The 21,733-nt window shown below is 44.5% G+C and overlaps 1 protein-coding gene across 10 annotated transcripts in view; it reads right to left on the bottom strand.

Moving 5' to 3' along the window:
* Nmnat3 (nicotinamide nucleotide adenylyltransferase 3) overlaps positions 1–21,733 on the bottom strand; it is a 117,405-nt gene that overhangs the window by 16,228 nt on the left and 79,444 nt on the right. For 7 of the 10 annotated variants that reach the window (XM_039081775.2, XM_063265801.1, XM_063265802.1 and 4 more), the window contains one exon: positions 1,346–1,529. The exons of the other annotated variants lie outside the window; for them this stretch is intronic. In XM_039081775.2, coding sequence (XP_038937703.1) covers positions 1,346–1,529 — 184 coding nt within the window. The remainder of the gene's footprint in view (positions 1–1,345; positions 1,530–21,733) is intronic. 10 annotated transcript variants of the gene reach the window in all.

Here is a 21,733-nt window from a genome sequence, read left to right as displayed (position 1 = left end):
TTCATAGTGTTTCATAGTATGTCTGCTCGCACCTGCATTCTACAACAGAAGTACCATGAAATTACTATACCATGACTTATGTGTCCACAATGGTGTTCTGGTGTTCTGGTTTTAGGGACAGACCACTGCCAGCTTTACAATGTGGGGAGGGCAGGTGGTATTAGCACCTACTGTGCACCAGCCCATTTGCCTGCACCATCTCAGTGAGACCACACCCTGTCCTGCTGGGTACGTACCGGTGTTCTTACTCTATTGGGTGAGGAGCTAAGGCTCTGGGAGGCCGACTGACTCACTTCTTACATCAAGTCATTCAGCTAAATCTGGCTTCAACGCACATTCCTGGCCACTGTGGCTCTCACAGGAATGGGGAGAAAGCCCTGGTTCCTGAGTACTTTCTAAAGGTAGATGGTTTTCTGGATAATCTGCTGCCTTGCTTCTGCTCCCCTCCAGGGGTGAGTGGTGAGAACGGCTCATTTTATAAGGATGCTCTAGGTGCGTGTCTTCAGACTAAGAAATCTGGCTATGCCAATGGGTGGTTACAAAGAAGAGAGTGTATTTACACGGTTACTAAACGTTGATGCTATCAGTTCGGCAGCGGGTTCTGAGGTGGCACTGGGGTGGCTGAATGCTCACTGTGGTCCCTTCCCTAACAGAAGGTGCAGGGCCTGTATGGTTGCACAGGTCACAGCACTACAGTGCCTTCTCACAGAGCGGCCTGTCACCACGGATGAAGCAGACCGGCCTTACTCCCCTCTGACAGCCAGGACAGTTGTCGTAATGTGCAGAGCTGGACCAGGGCTTTCAAACAGCTGTGCGGACTACGCTGAATGCTATTAAGAACTCAAAAGACAAAAGATAACCTAGAGTAATGATTTCTGCTCTTAAAATAACCCCCTTCCTTCCACATTGAAGCCTATGTCTAGGGAACAGGCCAAAAAGATAGCTTATTACTGAGGTTCAGTTTTCAAATTTGTCAATGTTGGGAAATTTAAGGCCCCAGTTACAGGAGGCCCCAGGTAGTTTTCCACCAGGAAAGTTTTAAAAATCTTTACTCGATTATATTGTCTTCATTTTGCAAGTGACGAAGAGGTCTCAGAGAGGTTAAGTTACCTGTCCAAAGTCACCGAGCTACTAAGTGGGTGAAAGAGGGCATGGTGCCAGTCTTCAGACACAGACTCTCTCCCAAATGGCAGAGGGTTCTCCCTTATTTTTGCGGAGGGACCTATCTGTAAACGTGACCCTGCAGGTCTCATTCCCTGTTTCTCTGATCTTAGCCGGGGCCACCTCAGCACTGTCCCACCCTTTCACAATGTCGGGGGTGGGGGGGACAATACCGCTCTGTTACCTCAGGACCTTCACCGTTTCCATCCACTGTGCCTGCTCGCTCTCCCAGGGGTCTACCCGAATCCAGTCAGATGTCTGCAGGGCCAGCCGGGCCATGGCCACGCGGTGGTGGGAAGCCACCAGGTCTTTCTTCCCATAACTGTCATTGACAGGCGAGATGATGCCCTCGATCACCTGGTACTTTCCTAGGGAGAATAGGGATGGACACTTTGTCACCTGGCAGTTCAATGCAGGCAGCCGCTCAGGGTTTACACCTCCACCCTGAGTGTGAGCAGACCTTGTAGGGCCCTCCTGGTGGGTCAAGAGCTTTCAAGAAAGGACAAAGGTGCTACCTCAGCAACCCCGTGCCTCCCCTCAGTGTCTTCTACGATTCAGAGTGGAAGCTTCATTGGGAGGGAGCTGTGGTGGTGGAGCTCAGATAGCAGATCTCAGGACAACTGGCATCAGGATGTGTCTGATGAACATCATGGGGTGCCTTTTGGTAGACACTGTATTTGTGTAGCTGTCTCCCAGAAAGAGAATTCTGGGACTAGAAAACAACAGGAGGGGGTGCTGGCTAGTTTCTGTCAACTTGACACAAACTAGAATCATCTGGGAAGAGGGGACCTCAACTGTGGAGCTGGCACCATCAGATCCGACTGAGGTCTTGTCTGTGGGACATTTTCTTGATTGAATTTGATATGGGAGGGCCTGGCCCACTGTGGGCGGTGCTACTCCTGGCTGGTACCACTCCTGGGTGGGTGGTTTCTCATGGTATAAGAAAGCAGGTTGAGTGAGGACAAGCCAGGAAGCAGGGTTCCCCCACAGTCTCCGTTCCAGTTCCTGCCTCTAGGTTCCTGCCTTGGCTTCCCTCACTGACGGACTATGTATAATCCCTAAGGAAAATAAACCTTTTCATTCAGGTTGCTTTTGGTCATGGTGTTTATTGTGGCAATGGAGAGCAAACTAGGACAGAGGGAGCTTGGACCGAGGGTTGGTGGTGATGGGATGTGCCCTGACTGTGTAGGCACACCGTGACTCTCGGGTGATGGAGCCAATAAAAGGGAAGCCTGCTAGAGGGAGGCTGAAGGGCAGGGCGGAGGCTGAGCTGCTTAGCAGTGGACATTGCCTACCGAGCTTGGGAGCCTACATGGGATTTATGTGAAGAAGGACAAAGTGGTTCAACCTTGAACCAAGGGTGACTGACCGAGCCTGTACACCCCAACAACGCTACTTGAAGAGACATTCCCTGTGACTTCTGGCTTAAGAGGTTTGGTCACACACCAGCTATCACTATAGTTGTGATGAAACACCATGACCAAAGCAACTTGGGGAGGGAAAGGTTTGTTTCTGCTTATGCTTCCAGGCAACAGGTCCATTACTGAGGGAAGTCAGGGCAGGAACTCGGGCAGGGCAGGAACCTGGAGGCAGGAGTTGATACAGAGTGCATGGAGGGGGGCTGCTTACTGGCTTGCTCCCCATGGCTGGCTCAGCCTGCTTCCTCATAGAACCCAGGATCCCCAGTCCAGGGACGTAAACATTCACAATGGGCTGGGCCCTCCCACATCAATCACCTATTAAGAAACACCCTACAGGCTTGCCTATGGCCTGGTCTTATGGAGACATTTTCTTAATTGAGATTTTCTTAACGTCTCAGATTCTTTTAGCTTTGGTGTCAAGTTGGCATAAAACTAGCCAGCAGAATGTGTGTGCTGTGAACTCTTTCTGAACTATTGTGTAGTTTTTCTCTAGTCAGTTACCACTGGGGAAGAGCACTGATTAATTTTTTTTCTTCTTTTCGGAGCTGGGGACCGAACCCAGGGCCTTGCGCTTGCTAGGCAAGTGCTCTACCACTGAGCTAAATCCCCAACCCCTGATTAATTTTCTAATAGTAAACTAACACTGCGTTCCTAAGCAATCTCAGGTAAGGCAAGATATCTTAATATTATTTTAAGATTATTTGTTTTTTAATTATTATTTAAGAGAGAGAGAGAGAAAGAGAGAGAGAGAGAGAGAGAGAGAGAGAGAGAGAGAGAGAGAGAGAGAGAGTATGTGTGTGTATATGAGAATCTGGGAGAATATGAGTGTACAAGAGCCTGTGGAAGCCGTAAGAGGGCATTAGAGACCATGGAGCTGGAGTGTCAGGCAGTTGTGGGTACTGGGACTGAAACCTGTGTGTTCTGCAAGAACAGTTAGTGCTTTAAAACCATTCAGTTATCTCTACAGTCCCAAATAAAGTGTAATTAACTTGTGTATTTCCGTATTTGTTTCTTTATATAATTCCCTACAGATAGGGTCTCACTCTGTAGCTTCACTAGCCTGGAACTTATTATGTATCCTGGGCTGGCCTGACACTCGCTATGTAGATCAGGCTGGCCTGGAACTCACAGATACCCACCTGCCTCTGCCTTCTGATTGCTGGGATTAAGGTGTGTGCCACCATGCTGGCCTTGACTTATCTTCCTGTGTATTGATGGCTCTGGTTGCTGGTTATTTGTAGAATGGAAGCAGGTCTGCAGTTTGTCCAATCAGGTTTCTCTGTCAAGGTTACGCCCTCCTCTGTATTCTATATGGCCTGCTTGAAGGACTGCCTGTAGAGGGCCACAATAACATTCGCCACCACAAGATGGCGCTGGCTTCCACTGCGCCCCACGTGGAAGGCCGGGATAGCTTTGCCATTACAAGATGGCGCTGGCCTCCGCCGCGCCAGCCGACTTCCTTTCAGGAAGTTAACTGTGTGCACATGTGCAAGAGTGCCTTCATGCCAGGTCTTTGCCCACTCTGGGGCGTGCCTAATGAGATCATGGGTAAGCGACCAATCAGGTGTGGATGCGCCGCACTAGGGTGTATATAAGCCGCGCCATGCTGGCACCCCTCGCCTTCTCTTTAAGATTCAATAAACGTTTTAGCTACAGTAAGGATTCGTGTGTCCCCGCGTGTTCTTGCTGGCGAGACAATAGCGCGGGACAACTGCCCTCACCAGTGAGAGCCTTGCTCCCTCTCTTCCCCTTCTCCCTCTCTGCTTCCTCCTCTCTCCTTTCTCTCTCTGCTCTGGGGATCCTGTTCACTCTGTTCTTAGGTTGTACCTGGAGAGACAAATCTTATGAGGCAGGGGTGTAATTTGCATGAAATATTTGCACTATTGATTTAATCTCCTCAGTGGCTAGAAGATGATTCAGATTTTTCATTTCTTCATTATGATTTTTGACAACTTACATTTTTTTCCCAGAAATTTCCCCATTACATTTAAAGTTTTCAATTTGCCAGCACACAGTTCTGCAGTGCAGGCCTTTTAAATTCCCCACGCTGGGCCCCTGTCCTTTTCCTCATGCAGGACTGCAAGGTTTGTTATTTTGTTAGTCTTTCCAAAAAGTCAACTCCTGGTATATTGATTTTTCTCTGCTAAATGTTTGTTTTCTGTCTCACCAACTTCTTCTCTTCTTTTATGGACTCTGCCTGTCTACTCTCTTGCTTTTCATTTGCTAACTTCTCCTGGTATCTGCCCAGCTAATTAACTTGAAGTTTGTCTTATTTCCTAAAATACACAGTTCAGCCTTTAGAATTCCACATCTTCCCTTGTTCCCCACGCACTTTTGATATCCGCGCTTTCGTGATCTCTCGGTTCAAAGCATTTTCTAATCTCCTTTGTGATGCCTGTTTGATTAATTATTCAGGAACATTTTTTTTAATTTCCAGGTGTATCATGATTTCGGGGCACTATATTTTTCCTAGGTTAATTCCACTGTGCTCGGAGAACACAGTGTAAGTGGATCCAGTCTCTTGAAGTGTGATGCCTTCATTTACGTACTTCCTGCACTGGTCCATGAGCAGGGTAGAGGAACATCGCATGTGTGCCTAAGAAGTGTGTCTGTTCATCCCGTGGAGGCTCAGTGCTGCCCATTCAGGAAAGGTAGGTGACAGGGGACAGCTTTGTTTAAATCTGTTATTATTGAATTTGTGTCCCAAAGATTGGTATTAGTCACAAAAAGCTAGAAAATGTCCCACTAATATTATGGATTTTTCTGTTTCCTTTCCTTTCTCTTGTTTAAACTTTCACTTGATATATTTTGGTTTCCCCCATTTATGTATTCATTCACTTAGCATCCTGATTGCTGCCCCTGTCTGCTCTCTCATCAGTCTCTCTCTTCCTCCATCCCCTCCCCTTCTCTGAAAGGGTGGAGCCCTTTGACATGTCTTGGGTCCCCCCACTTGACATATTTTATTATATGAGACTGGATGAACACACATTTATAACACGTGTCTTTATACGAGGCTTTTTACTGCCAGTAAGACTGTGTAAGAATTTGGTTTGTCTGATAATCACATATTGGAGCATATGCATTTTGTCTCCATGTCTCTTTTATGAACACAGGGTCTCTGTGTAGCCTGGCTGTCCTAGAACTCTCTATGTGACAAGGCTGGCTTCAAACTCAGAGCAATCTATCAGCCTCTGCCTCTGCCTCTGCCTCCCCAGTGCAGGGATTAAAGGTATCACCACGCTTTGCAATTTTTCCACCTTTTCATTTTCAACATATCTATACTTTTTTTTAAAAGGCGAGCTTTTGAATATAGTCCATTAAGACACTTTCAGGCAAGCTGGGCCATTCTTTAAACTGGAGTGTTAAATTCCCTTACTTATTGTGATATATTTGCATTTAAAAGGTATCATGCTATTTTGTGTTTTATTTTTCTTGCACGCAGTCTATGCTTCTTTTATTCTTGACTGTTTTGATTTTTATTATTTCTTTCTCTCTGTCTCTTAGAGTAGACACTATTTGCACAGTTTTACAGCTGAGGGAAACAAAGCTCATTACTGCCTTGCTCCTAACGTGGCTCCGGGGCTCTGGTGCTCCATTTGGCCTTTCCTAGCTTACATGTTATCATTGTGGCTGCTTTAAATATACAGTTTTCCTTCCTGTTAGACCTTATTGTCTTGTTTAATGTAGTCAATGGTCATTTAAACTTATGTCTCCAGTTCCTATTGTCTTTGTACTTTCTTCCTGCACACTAATCTATCTGTTTTGGGATTGCCCTCTGTCTTAGTTAGGGTTTTACTGCTGTGAACAGATACCATGACCAAAGCAACTCTTATAAGGACAATATTTAGTTGAGGCTGGTTTACAGGTTCAGAGGTTCAGTCCATTATCATACAGGCAGGAAGCATGGTAGCATCCAGGCAGCCAAGGGGCTGGGGGAGGGGGTGTAGAGCTTAGAGTTCTACATCTTGTTCTGAAGGTAAACAGGAGGAGGGTCTCAAAGCCCACCCTCATAGTGACACACTTCCTCAAACAAGGCCACACCTCCTAATAGTACCACTCCCTATAGGTCAAGCATTTTCAAACCACCACACCATCTATCAGACAGAATATACCCAGTAGGATTTCCTTTGAGTTGGTGACTTCATTCTAAATTATAACCTTGAAAGATATTTTCACTGGGTATAAAATAAATGGGTTGAAATATTATCTTCCTCTAATATTATCAAATTATAGCTCTCCTGTCCTGTATTGCTGCTGTTGAGAAGTACTGTTTAAGTCTGTCATTCCAGGGGAAGCCATCTGTATCCTTGCTGCTTTATAATTTGCCTTTATCTATATGAATTCCTTTTATTTACATTCTTTAAATGAACGTCTTTAGTATGTGCATTAGTGTCTTCATCAAATTTGGAAAATTCTTAGTAATTATGTCTATGGAAATTATCTGTGCCTCTTTATTTCTGTTTCTTTCAGCTTTCTTACTGGAAGCAGGGAACCCCCACATCTTACCCTCTCTGGGATTTATTAAAATCTCCGTGTGCCTTTGTGGATAATTTCAATTCATGTATATTCCTATCTGCTCAGTCTATCATTAGCCTGATTCAAAATCATACACTAAACCTTAGTGTTTTCTAGTCTACGAAAATGGTAATACTCCATTTGTTTCTCTGGTGATTTCTTCATTGGCTCATTATAGTTCCAGACGTAAATTATACATAGTTAGTGAGACTTAATCTAAATAGTTCATTTCTTCAATCAACTTTAAATGATATGATGTTCTTAAGTTTGTTTTTCACATTTGTTTCTGGTATATATAAGGTAGGTATATTTGTATTTGTGTGGTGATCTTTATCTTGCAACTTCCGCTGGTTACTTTTCCAATGCTGCAATCAAGTCGACATAAGATAGCTTGGAGGAGGGAGGGTGTATTCGCCTCATCGTTTCTGAGGGTTTCAGACTATCACGATGAGGGAGACATGGCAGAATAGCTCAATTCATGACGGTGAAAGTGTGTGGTGGGTGCTATTCACATCATAGTAGACCAAAACCAGAGCGCGAGACAGGAAACAAGCAACGATGGCGCCCTGCCTCCCCTGCCCAGTGACCCACTTTCTCCAGTTGGGCTCTGCCTCCCAAAGTTCACAGATTTCTCAAAATGACTCCATCAAAACGGAGGATTGGATATTCAAAATATGAACCCATGTGGAACATTTTGAAGTCAAACCACCAACTTATATATTATTGTTACCTCAAGGCTTATGATAATCTTATAATGCAAAATGCATTTAGTCTATCAGCAAAAGTCTCCATAGTCTTAACTGTTCTAGTCCTGGTCCAAAGTCTAGCCCTGAGTCTCTACTGAGACTTCAAGGCAAACTCTTTGCTATGAGCCCCAGTACAAATAAAAAGAAAAGAAATCACATTCTTCTAATATACAATGGGACAAAGTAAATATTCCCACTCTGAAATGGGAGAATGGATGTGTAAAGGAAGGTTGGAACCAAAGCAAGACTGAAACCTATTAGTGGAAACAGAAAAAAACTATGTATTCATGTCTGATACTGGGGGTATGTGGTAGCATGATATGAGTTCCAAGTGCACAGATATTCCCTGTGATTGGAATCTTAGGCAAACTTTTGCAAAGTTTTATACATTAACCTGTTGGGAGCTTCCCTCATTGAATCTCGCCCTCTGTGAACCGACTAGCTTCACAGGTTTTCCATGGTGGAAGCCTATATGAACCTGTAACCTGCATTCCACATGTTGTCATGGAGATCACATCCAGTTCTGCTCCCTGCTTTAGCAGAAGTCAGGTCCCCTGGCCTACATGGACCATGGCTGCCATAGCCTGTGAGAGCCTGTGTGGCTCAGCCCAGGCAAACGCTTGCTTAGAGGCTCTGTATGAGCAGATACATGGACACTTGCATAAAAATAAGATCTTTCAATGAGTTTGTAGTTTTACACCCAGAGCCTGTGATTCATTAGGTTATGATGAATCCTGCAATGACTTTGAGGCGTCCTTCCTACTGCCCCAGCCTGAAGTATTTGACTATTTTTAATGGTTACGGTCTCTTTAATTATGGTCCCTTTTTCTTGAACTTCAGACAGTTCTTTTTCTGGCTAACTTTCATTACCTCCACTGCATTCTGCTCTGCTTTTTTGCTCCTAATGTTCACTATAAACCTAGATAAAATCATTCGGCAGTAGGCTGAATATTATCCTAACTTCAAATTTCCTTTACCAACTTAATTAGTCCATTACTTTTGAATTTGGCCTTACTCAAATTTTTGGGACATGAGTAAAATCTAGAGTGTCTTTGCCAAAATGTAACAAGAACAAACTCTGGTATAATCCATTTCCACCCCCACCAAGTTCTTGTCTACATCTGAAATTTCCTTTTTAAAATTTAATTTTTTTCTTTTTAACTAAGTTATTTATTTACTCTATGTCTTGATCACAGCTTCCCCTCCTTTCTCCCCAGTCCCTCCCTTTCACACCTCCTCTCCATCCCCATGTGCCCTTCTTCTCCTTCTCCTCAGAAAAGGGAGGTTTCTCATGGATATCAACCAGCCCCGGCACATCAAGTTGCAGTAAGATTAAGTGTATCTTCTTTCATTGAGGATAGACAAGGTAGCCCATTAGGGGAAAGGGATCCAAAGGCATCTATCTCTGACTACATTGCCTTTATAGTCAGAGATAGCCCCTGCTCCTGCTTTAGGACTCCCACATGAAGTAGAAGTATTTATAGGTGTTGGGGTAAGTGTCTTGATTGGAGTTCTTGGTATTTCAAAAGCAATGGGTCCCTTCATTGTTAGGGATTAAAGGTGATGTCTGTACTCTAGCTAGAGTAATCCAGGGCAAATCTGCATTCCTGCTGGATCAAATGTTTGGATGTAATCCTTTGCCACCACAGCAGCCATGTTGTTGGATTAAAATTCCTAGCAAAGCAAGACAATCAGGGCTTCAAGACAACTCTTCTGTTCTAAAAGCTGTTTTTTTTTTTTAAATTTTATAGCATGGTTTTAGGTGTAACTTCTTACACTTCTAGGAGATACAGTTTCAGAGCAAATTCTGTTTTGAATTTTACAGTCTTTCTGTCCCTTCTTCATAATTATCCCTGAACCTGTCGTATCATAATCTCAAAATTGTTTTTAAAAGTATTGTAAAAACACAGTTTAGACATTTTTATCCTAAACAACTTGCATACAATACCCATCAAATTCAGCTCATCTTACAGGATTTCAGTGAATATACATGTATATTTTAATTTATTTCATTTTCACTTACATTTTCTTGTGATAGTAAACAAAAAATGGGGTTATTGTTATAATAAAGTAATTTCTGATCTTAGTAAACTGTAAAGTTTCTTTAAAAGATCTTTTTAGGGTCTTCATTTATGATGAAGATGAATCAAAGTTCAAGTAAACAAGGATGCCTTCGGCTGACAAATCAGTAAGATTTTATTATTTTTTATAATGTTCCTAAAATTTTGTCTATAAAATACATGTTTTTAAGGCATTTACTAATTCACTAATAAAATCACTTAAAGCTTTGACATTTGAAGCCTTAAAAAAGATAGTCATTAATATACACTTTTCTGTGGGCATTTGGTGTTTTGACCACCATAAGAATCATTCACAAAGCTCTGCTTAAAGTATTCATGGATGATTCCTTCCCTAAGCCAAGTCCCAAAGGGCCCAAGAATCACATAATCAGGTTTTATAAACAACCCTACTCCTGGTACCTATTTTTTGTATTGGTTGTTTCATGGCTAGTCACTGTGACTAAACCTAACACCATCAACTCAGAGGGAAAAGGATTCACTTTGGTTTAAGGTTTCAGAGGGCGTTAGTGCAATGTAGCTGGGAATTCGTGGTAGAATAGCGTAGGTGATGGTGACAGGCACATGAGGGTATGTTTTCACATCGTGGCACACAAGGAAGCTTCAAGGACCTATCTTCAGTTTCCTACTTCCTCTACTTCCCAAAGTTTCCACAACCTCCCAAAATAGTGCTACCAAGCAAGACAGCAAACATTTAAATCACAAGCCTGGGGGAATATTTCGGATTCAAATTATAACACAACCTGGGTGTGCTACATTGGCAAGAGTGCCACAAGAAACCAGGTAAAGTTTTATGTTTTCCTCACTTATGTGGATACCTTTTACTCTTCCCACCCAAATATAAGCATTTAGTGGTATATTTCCCCTCATTTCCAGTGTTTTAAATGCACCCAACATTTTTATTGGCTATGATTTCATTTCCACACAGTTTCATATATAAAATTTTTCTAGTGTCTTAATATTTTTATGTTGTCTCTTTTACTATCAGCTTGACCCACTAGGAACAAAGACTATATATTATATGATTTCAATCATTTTAAGTCTCTTGAGCTATGCTTCTTAGCTCAGGGTATGATTCATTGAATTTTCCAATTGTGCTTGAAAAAAATGAATTTACCTACATTGGCTGTTGAGCTCTACACGGGTTCAGTTAGATACAGAAGAACAGTTCTATATCCTTCCTGACTGCCTTTTCATCTTGTATTCTGCCTGGTATCAGTGAAGGCAGGGAGTTCATGCTCACTTACAATTGTGGATTTGATAATTTTCTCCTGAGTCTGCTTCCATGTGTTTTATGATTCAGTTGTTAGTGTGCCCTTATTCCAGGTTATTATGTCTTAGTGTGTCATCATTGCGCTTTTAAGCTTTCATACTAACTGATTCCTCAAGTAATCTGTTACTTGTCGTAGTTTCTTTTTTTTTAATATATTTCAGTTTCTTCATTTGATAACAATTTCAGCATCTGTACATGCTATGTTTACATCTTTTGTTCTCATCCATATGCTTTTGCTTCTTTTGGCCTTAGTTTTTAGATGCCTGCTGGCTAATATCCCTAATGGTTATTTGTGTGGACTCCTAGGACAGAACTAAGATAGGTATGTTGAGGCATGACTGGACCACAAAGGAAGAAACAATGAAAGGGACAGCCCATCACATCAGAGGCAGCGTGGCTGTGCAGTGATGGAGTGTCCCCCACTGAGCTTCATTAAAAGAGACAGCTTAAAGTGAGAGAGAGAGAGAGAGAGAGAGAGAGAGAGAGAGAGAGAGAGAGAGAGAGAGACTGTGGTGTGGGAGTGAAGACAGCACTGATTTTTCCAGGCTGCCAGATCTCATCTGGTCTCCCAGAGTGACTGACATCTGTGAGCCGCAGGTCCATGCTATGTATCACACTAAGCTGCTTACTTTGGTGGCTGCAGATGTTTAATAGCTGTATTCTCATTGTGCTAGTTTCTGCTCTCCTGGAAACTGGAAGCTCTCAAATGCATTTTCTATCCCAGGAAAACTTCAATGCCTTGATCCCTTCACCCTGAACTCTGATGTTCCACAGTCTGAAGGATGGAAGGAACCAGCTGAGAACCAAGGAGCTGCATTCAGCTTCTGGCTCCAGAAGTCACTCCTTTCAATACAAGCGTGTGTGAGCATGTGCGAAGGTGAGAGCTCTCGCTGCAAGAGCCAGACTTGGTGACAGACAACCCGAGCCAGAACCTAAGTACTCAGAGCTCAGGATTTTCCTAACGTCCAAACAGTAGCAGGAAGAGGAGAACACAGAAAGAGAGAGGAAAGGCCCTTTCTGAGCTGCAGTGCACTGGGCAACGGGAGCAGAGAAGGGCCAGGAAGGGCTTGTGGTTCATAGGGTACCACAAGAGCCACAATGTGAAGATGGCTCCTCATGCTCTGGTGCCTTTCAGCCAGGAGCTGTGCTGGTGATGGGGCTGGGTGGTGGGCTGGTTGGCTTGTGTCAAGTTGATATAGACACAGGTATATGTGGGAAGATGAAATCTCAACTAAACAACTACCTCCATCAGGCTGGCCTGCAGGCAACTCTGTAGGGCCTTTTCTTGATTAATGATCAGTTTGGGGCCCAGACTACTGTGGGTAGTGCCACTCCAGGGTTAGACGATCCTGGGATGTATAAGGAAGCAACCTGAGCAACTCAGGAGAAGCAAGCTAGTAAGCAATGTTCCTCTGTGGCCTCTTGCCTCTGGGTTCCTGCTCTGAGTTCCTGTTTTGGTTTCCCTTAATGATTGTCTGTAATCTATAAGCTAAGCAAACCCTGTCCTTCCCAAGCTTCTTTTGGTCATAGTGTTTATAACACAGAGACAGAAACCTAACTAGGACAGATGGGCACAGCTAAGTCTGGAAGCTGTCGGGCTGACAGGCTCCTGTTCTGCTGTTCTCATGGAATTCTGTGAGAAAGGCATCTCACACTATCCCACGCCAGTGTGAACAGCAGAACTGTAGGCCGGGCACTTCAGAAAACACTCCTCCATCAGCTTCAGTGGGCCTCGGAGAGGGTCACAAACCCCAAAGGCTCCTCAAAACACAGTGGCAAAGGAGGGTAAGAATGAGCAGTCAGAGAGTACAGAGTCCAGGGACCGCCATGAACCCAGGCTCGGCAGCTGGGACATAGCCTGAGCCAAGAGACAGTGAGGAAGCATCAACAGTGCAGGCGGAGCAGACACAAACTCACACCTGTGAACCTAGGCAGAGAGGACTGGGAGCATTTTTTCAGGGGCAGAGTACAAAGCTTCCCAGGATGCTTAAGCTGCTCTTGGAACTGACCTGTAATGGACTTGGCTTACAATGAAAACTTTTTCCTTAACACTTGGAAGCAAAGTCCATTCCTGCACATCTGTGTCCTATTTTCTCCAGAGGGAGGTGTGTGATTCTATTTTTCTGTTAAGGAGAAATGGGGCCTAAGGGGACTTGCTGGGAGCAGTCTACATACATGTGACCTTCACGTTGCTCTCTCGTTTATAGGAAAGCAGGGTAGGAGGACAAAGTCACACTTGCCACTCTGCTGGTTATCCTGGACAGTCAGGTGTCCTTTCTGATGGGTTAGCTCATTTGACAGCAGAGAAATCAATGCTCTTTTATTGCAGCCAAGAGAGGACAGTCAATCAAAAACAACACTTTGTGCTAAGGCTCCTTCATGCCTTCCAAACAGGCCATGAGTCTGAGCGATTTCCCTTCTGTGCTGTTCTTGGCTGCTACCTCAGTGCTTCCTGCCATGTGAACTGCCCCTTGTTCTTCTATTCCACTCAAGGACCTCCTGTGTGATCCTCTGCTGCCCACCCTCCCCTCCATTATAGCCTGTGTATGATTTCATCTGTCCTCCCTTGTCTTCCCCAAGAAACTGAGAGCCCCTAAAGGACATGGGATTAGCATTTCTTCCGGGGTAACATCCGTTAGCAGGAGGCTTTGCCTGCCTCGTCTTGGGGCTATCAAAGCAATTCAGGGCTGTGGAGATAGGGAGACAGGTAGGGCTCCTTGTTTACTTCCACTCCCTCTGGAAGTGAGTAAGATAAAAAAAGGGGGAATAAGATAAAGTTGAGATCACAGGGGTGATGGTATGTGTGTGTGTGTGTGTGTGTGTGTGTGTGTGTGTGTGTGTGTGTGTGTGTGTGTGTAAGAGAAAGCAATATTTAAGCAAAGTCAATCTGGAGCACTGAGGGATGGTAAGAGACCGGCCAGAGCCAGTGAGCAGCAGACACAACAGAAGGTAAGTTATAAGGACAGCCAAAGCCCAGAGTAAACTGGGATGAGGAGAAGTAGTAAACTCTATGGGTCAGGGATCAATGACAGGAGAAAGCAGGACCCAGTTGAGAGTTTTTCTAAGGAACCTTAGGTCTGTCCCAGTCCCATCCAACTGCAGTGCCTAACTTAAATCTCCTACCTGGAAGGCAACATAGGGGCTTTCTGACTAGGTTGGACCAGAGAGAACTGTAACTATGACCCCTGAAGTGGGAGAAAGAAACACCTAGACAAGAGCATTTAAGTTTGTCTTCTGGAATACAAGGTAGCGGTGTCTCTGTGAGGAAGGTAACCAGATTCCCAGGGCATTTCCTCCTATTTGAGGACCTTGCGTCTACAAAGCTGTCGGTGCAGTTGTGACACCAGCTTCACATGTGTGCCTGAGGTTTAGGTCAGCATTTACTACCTGACCTGCAACTGTTCCCAGGAGGCTGCTATGGTTCAGATACGGGTTCAGTGCATCTTCCCAAAGGTCCAGGTGTTGGGAGCTTGGTGTGTTTGTCTCACTGGAGAGTGGGACTCACACTTAGGGGCTAGACTGCCTGAGGTAATCAGTTCCCAGTTTGATTCATGAAACAAATGAGCTATCATGAGGGCTGTTATAAGAGACCACCAGTTCCTCCATATCTCCAGCTTTCATTTTGTCACGTGATCTCGTATGTCCTGTCATGGCCTGAGTGAGGCCTTTATTAGAAGACCAACAATTTGTGCTTCCAGACTCCAAACTGTAACAACTCAGCCTCAGGCATTTTGATATTTCAACTGATAATGGATTAAGCATAAGAAGAAATGAATTTGGGAAGGAGTCTTACCATAAAATCAGAGACTAAAACAACTGCCAGGAGAAAAAGGTCTTTGGAAGTTACAGACAATGCAGAGAGCAACAGAGAATTAAAGAAAAATAAATCTTCCAGGAGAAACAAGATGGTACAGTAAAGCACTTGCCACAAAGGCTGACAATCTGAGTCCTATACCCGGGACCTCCACCATGGAGGAAAAGAGCTGATCCTGGCAAGTTGTCCTGTCACCCTTATCACACACACACACACACACACACACACACACACACACACACACACACAGACACACACACAGAGACACACACAGACACACAGACACACAGAGATACACATACAGACACACACACAGACACACACAGTCACACACATAGACACACACACAGACACACAGATACACACACACAGAAACACATACAGATCACACACAGACACATACACACACACATACACACACAGAGAGAGACACACACAGACACACAGAGATACACAGACGCACACAGACACACATTCACAGACACACACACACACACACACACACACACACACACACACACCCCTACCTCTGCATGGCTTGGGTTCTGGAACCCTATCTAGGGCAATAATGGAATGAAGACATAATAGACACAGAGATGTGTGCACAAACATGCGACATTGGGTAGTCTGAACTTTCTGACAGAGAAGCAACAGCACCCTGGAAGCTCAGCGTGCTTTTTATATACACTGAACAGTGAAGTGGGGTTTATGGTATACAATTCAACAAGGAGGCAGGTTTAGCTAATCTTGGTAGGAGCAGTGTCTAGGTTATAAACATCTGGGAGATGGGGGGGCACAGTGGACATTTTCTACACACAATAACACCATCTGCACTTGAACCTGAGGAAGACTTTGTCTTCCCTATGAGCCTCATCCAGGGAAGGCTTTGCCATTCCCATGGGGCCTGAGGCACAGGGGTCCTGACATAACAATATTCATGTCAGTAATACACATTCATCCAGGTACCTAGCTAGCTGCCTACAACACACAAATTAAATAAGTGTAATTTATTACAGTAGTATTGTCAGGAATACTTCAGGGATACTATCCTATCCATGAACTAGGAATGAGCGCTTTATAAAGAAACAAGACACAGCTCTTGGAGATTCAGGGACACTCATTCAATCAGCAATGTTCACCAAATGCCTTGTAAATGCCAGCTGTGGTGCTGATGCCCGGGAAGCAGGTCCTGATGCCACAGGCTGATTCCTACACCCCTGGAACTTACAGTCTGGTAGACAGCCTCGGCAGTGACATCATTTAGTAGAAGACTTAGAAGAAAAATATAAGGGAACCATATGCTAGAAAAAAAGATAACATCAGACGTTCAATCCAGGAAGCGAGCTGAAGTTAACAAAAACTCCAGATAGAAAAACCAAGAGGAAGTCAGCAAAGAAATGGGAAAGCACGTTCCCTAGACTAGAAAGACCTATTTCAGGCTGATAACTAGCGCTCTGAACAGAAAAAGGTCAGCACCATGTGGCTGCTATGGGCTTCCAAACCATGAGTTTGAAAGTTAAAGACTCTAGATGTTTCTAGGAGGAAACTGTAGGTCAAACCCACCTGGCTGGAAAGCAGGAAAGTATTGTGCTTCTTTACAGAGTGGACCAGGGAGAGACGTCTCCAAAGTGTTAAATGAAAATGACTTCCAAAGTACAGTTCTGCATTTGGCCAATTACCAACAATTAAAACTGGGGCTGGCAGACTTTTTTCTGTTAAGAACAGATGATGAACAGCCAAGGCCTTAAGGCTCTGTACATATTGATACTCTTTCTTTTGAAAATTTCCTTTAATAGGAAGGAAACATAGAAACCCCCGATTCACAAAATGGATGAAAAGCAGTCAGTGGGCCAGATTTGGCTCGTGGGTTGTGGTTTACTGCCCTTAGGGATACTGAGTAAGGTCTTGTCATTATATACGCAAGGTCTTACCCACTGTGCAGGATTCCTCAGGAAGATGCCCGAGGATGCAACTTTTCTAAAATGTGAACAGAATCAACAAAAGCAGAAAGCATAGGATTCAAGAAACAGGGTTCAGGACCAGGACACAGGCAAGGGAATCTTGGGGAAACAGAAGGAAACCCTAGGAAGGTGGAGTTTGGTAATGTGGGGACTGGCTGTCCAGCCCCAGGCTGAGTGGCTTTGGGAGGATGCAGGCAGACAGGAGAAGAATCTGGGACAGAATTGGTGACAACTGTAAGGAACCAGGAGCCCCGGGAAATAAGTGAATAAAGCATCTGACTCTGGGGGTGGGGGTGGGGGACAGAGCTTCTAAGAGAGAAAATGGAGTCATAGGGAACTGTGTGATCCAGTTAACGCTGTCCACACTAACTCAAACATCTGTAGTAACAATATCAGCAAACACTGTGAGCTTATTTGTTTGGGAGCTTGTAGTGAGGGGCGAAGTGTAGCTGAACGTGAGGAGTGAGGAGTGGGAGAGATAAATCCTCATTTTTCATAACAGGAGGCCAACAGAGAGATAGCATCTAAATCTGAAAGTGAACGGATCAGAACAAAGTGCATGTGGCTAATACTGCTTATCTGGTTGATTCTGTCTTTTACATGTTTTCTTTCATGCTATGTAAGGCTACTATTCCACATTTACTGTTTAAATCAAGTTTATAACTTTACTGGATGATCAACATTTCTCCTTGGGTAACAGCTCTTTTGAAAATATACTTTTCAATGTCTTCCTAATATTGGAAATTTAAAAAAATAAATAAAATTGTGCTAGAATCATGGGTGGCAACCATCTTTGTAGACCATGGTCCAACTTTTAGGAAACTTAAAAGAGAGCTAGATAAAGCAAAAGCAAAAATCTGAGGAGTACATGTTTCTCCGCCATTTCATAGACATTCTGAACAAACGTGGGTCTTGTCAACAGACCTGCAATCCCAGCTACTTGGGAGGCTGAAGTAGTAGGACAGGTAGTTCAAGGCCAGCCTGGGAAACTTAATAAGACTCCAGGCTCTCCTCTATGGGCCTGCCAGTCTCTTGCCCTCTGCCCACCTCCAATGCAGTGTTCCTGGGACAGAAAGGGAGATGTTTTCAATCTCATGCAGTCTCAAAATAAATACAAATAAATAAAGATTAAGGGGCAGAGACAGAGCTCACTGTAGTCTGTTTGCCTAGCATATGTGAGGCCCTGGGTTCAACTGATCTCACACACACACACACACACACACACACACACACACACACACACGCAAGCATACACACACAAATTATGAACAAGAAGAGTTATCAGCAGCTATCAAGATACCGCTTCATAGTACACAGGCTAGTAATGGGACTACTCATTAAGAAAAAAACACTGTTTCTCTGGTTTAAATATGTATTTGAAATCATGACAGGGGCTGGAGAGATGGCTCAGTGGTTAAGAGCACTTCCAGAGGTCCTGAGTTCAATTCCCAGCAGCCACATGGTGGCTCACAACCATCTGTAATGGGCATCCAATGTCCTATTCTGGTGTGTCCAAGGACAGTGACAGTGTACTCACATACATGAAATAAATAAATAAATCTTTTAAAAAATCATGACAGTTTCAAGTTATTAGCTCATCAATGAAGAACTGAAGTTTCTGCTTGAGTCTGCTGGCAGCCACTTACACTCTCTTCTATGGCAGAGCCATCCCACTTCTGTTTCGAGTAAAGCCTTGAGTTTCCCTCCCTGGGGCCTGGCCTTGAGTGTGTTCCTGGATTATTTCTGCCCCTCTGCTCCACTGCCTGCATCAGATCTCTCTCTGTTTCATCTCATGTCCTTCCCGAGTTCTGGAGGCGATGCTTGGACCACGCTCCATTGCTGGAAACAACCTCTCTGTTTCCCAGCCTCCCCTTTTCGTGGTAGGATCCCTGGCTGTTTCTTGTTGAGTCTCGGGGAAGCAGGGGCTGACACAGTGCATTTTCTTAAACAGAAGCCCCCTGTCCTGGATCGGCAGCCTCACCCCTTCTCTGGGGCTGTGGCCCTTCTCATGCCATCTGGACTTGTCTAGTGCTCTCTGCTGGGAAGTCCTGCCAGAGCCTGGGGAGGGACTTGTTTAATGATCCACAGAGAAAGGACAAGGCTTACTGTCATTTGTGTCTGTACTCAGACAAATACCCGGAAAGTCCCGGGAGGCTGCTTCAGGTCTAAGTCAACAGCCATTGGCAGGGGAGGGGGGTTCTCCACTTGTAGTTTTCACCTTAGCATCTTACTGAGGGAAATATATGAAATACGAGATAGAACTTCATTTTTCTCTCCAAACACTTAAGTGATTGTGCTGTCCATTTTATTAAACATTTCCCCACCTACACTGAAAAATCTCTTTTCATATATTATCTTATAAACATTTTTTGTGTGTTTGTGTATGTGCTCTGTGAATGCACATACATGTGTTTGTTCACATGGAGGCTAGAGGCCAGTGCCAGGTGTCTCCCTCACTCGCTTCTCTCCTCATTTTTTGAGGCAGAATCTCTCACTAAACCTGAAGCTCACCAGTTTAACTAGACTGGCTGGCCAGCAAGGGCTAAATGTGATCTTGTCTTTGCCTCCTCCAAGCCGGGATCACGTGTGTGTGAGTCGCTGTCTGGTTTTTGCAAGGGTGGAGAATCCAATCCCAGGTCATCGTGCTTGTGTCTGGACTCCCAGCCCATTTATCATCCTGGAATGCAGACTTCACACTCTTCTCTGCTGCCTGGAGTCAGTGCCACATTTGTTCAGTCCTGTCTCTGAAAAATTACATTTGACGATCTGTGAGAGTTCCTCCAATCACCTGCCTAGTTCTCTAGGAAAACCCTGAGAAATTAAATAAATGTGCCCATTGGTATTTTCCTTGGAAAGTCATCCCTTTGGGGACTAGGCCACTTTGTCAAGTGTCTCAAAGGCAGAGCTGCTCCACTTGGCATCTTTCACCTGTCTGGTTCAAGTTACCGCCAGGGATGTGTATCTTGGGTGTTTTGTTCTTGCTACAATATCATATCTGTTCCATTAGGTTGCATTAAAACTGTTACATAGGAAGCCCCATACTTTAGTCTACTTTACTGAACTTATTGGTTCTAATAGTTCTGCAAATGCTTCTGGATTTCCAAGAGGTGTAGTGACACCAACCTCAAGTAATGAAGACCGCGCCTGCTTATGTGTTTCCCCCTCCCTCCCTCCCTCCCTCCCTCCCTCCCTCCCTCCCTCCCTCCCTTCCTTCCTCCCTTCCTTCCTTCCTCCTTCCCTCCCTCCCTTCCTTCCTTTCCTTCTTCTCCCCTCCCCCTTTGGACCCATGCCATTGGTGAAGCATGGTGGTGGGAAGATGCTCCTTCATTTCCTCAGTCCAGTGATGAAACTTCTAAAGTGAGGGTCCACTGCACATCAGCTGGAGAAGTATTTTTATAGATCTAATTTACTAAGAGTATAAAAAAAAACCTCACCTGAGTAGGTACCGGATATTATGGAATGACTTGTAAGTATGTATTGAGATGACGATTTAGGTTTCATAAAAATATATTGTCTTGGTAATGCGATCCCTGAATAGGGATCTTTATAGGAAACTGTCCTTTAATACTCAGGGTAAATGCTACCAGGCTTTGCTGAATTATCCTTTTATTAGCAATTTGATAACCTTCTACTTTATATGGGTATTTTGTATCTATGATGATGCTGTTAAACACTAACTGTAATGCACAATAGCCTTATCCAATTTTCTCTGTGCTAGCAAATGGCTATGGTAGACTGACTCATTGGCCCCTACTCCTCGAGGCCCCATTACATTCACTACACAGAGATGGATGCTCCTCTCCACCCTTTGACTTTGGGGTGATGTAAAACCTGCCTGCTCAGTAGCTATCTTACGCCTCAGCGGTTTCCATCAGAGGAACAGAAAGGCTGCCAGCACCCTTCCCATTTTTGTCTCCACATTGTGCCACTGACCCACAGATCTGTGGTCAAGAAACTAACTACAAGCCTGGTGTCATGTGCAGGCCTGTGACTCTAGCATCTGGAGGCTGAGGCAGGAGGATCACAAGTTTGAGGCCTGGGTTCCAAAACAAGACAGTGTCTCAAAAATTTTTTTTTAAAAAATACACTGTTTGTTCTGTCATGGCACTGAGAACTTGTGGTTCAGGTGCAACTAATGCTCTCTCTATCTAGTAATGGAAGGTGTGGCAAGACTGCTTAATACCACCATAACGGGTGTGGTGGGCTTCTCCTTCCTGACCCAGTGGGCATGGCACGGGAGGGAACTGTGGCACCTGCCTGGGCCAAATACTCCCACATCACCTCCTGAATGCACATTTTATGAGGACCTGGCCATTCCTCCATGTGACTATGCTACAACGTGACAGCAGTGACACTGTTGGTGACTGGGCACTTCCGTTTTAGAGTCTGGGGACACTTTGTCTTTGTGATATAGATACCATGATGTAGAATCCTGAACTAGCCTACTCGGGAGAGCCGAGTGGCCACATGTCCATGGTGTGGTCTCCACACTCGGCATTCATATCTGTCAGACAAGAATGAAAGCTCTGTCTGGGCTGAGAAATGGACCAAGAGACAAGTACGACCATTGTGCGCTGTCCAAACTCCTGAGTCACTGAACATTACAAAATGGTCAATTTGGGCCACCGAGTCTGGTGTGGTGCTTCATAGAGTAGCTGTGCTGACTGGTTGTATACCAACTGGACACTGGGGCAGAGGTAGCCTCAGTTGAGAAAACGCCTCTGGAGGATCTGGGTGTAGGGCATTACCGTAAAAATACAGGAT

Source organism: Rattus norvegicus, chromosome 8 (assembly GCF_036323735.1).
Source record: "Rattus norvegicus strain BN/NHsdMcwi chromosome 8, GRCr8, whole genome shotgun sequence".
NCBI lineage: Eukaryota > Metazoa > Chordata > Mammalia > Rodentia > Muridae > Rattus > Rattus norvegicus.
This window is presented reverse-complemented; position numbering and strand designations above follow the sequence as displayed.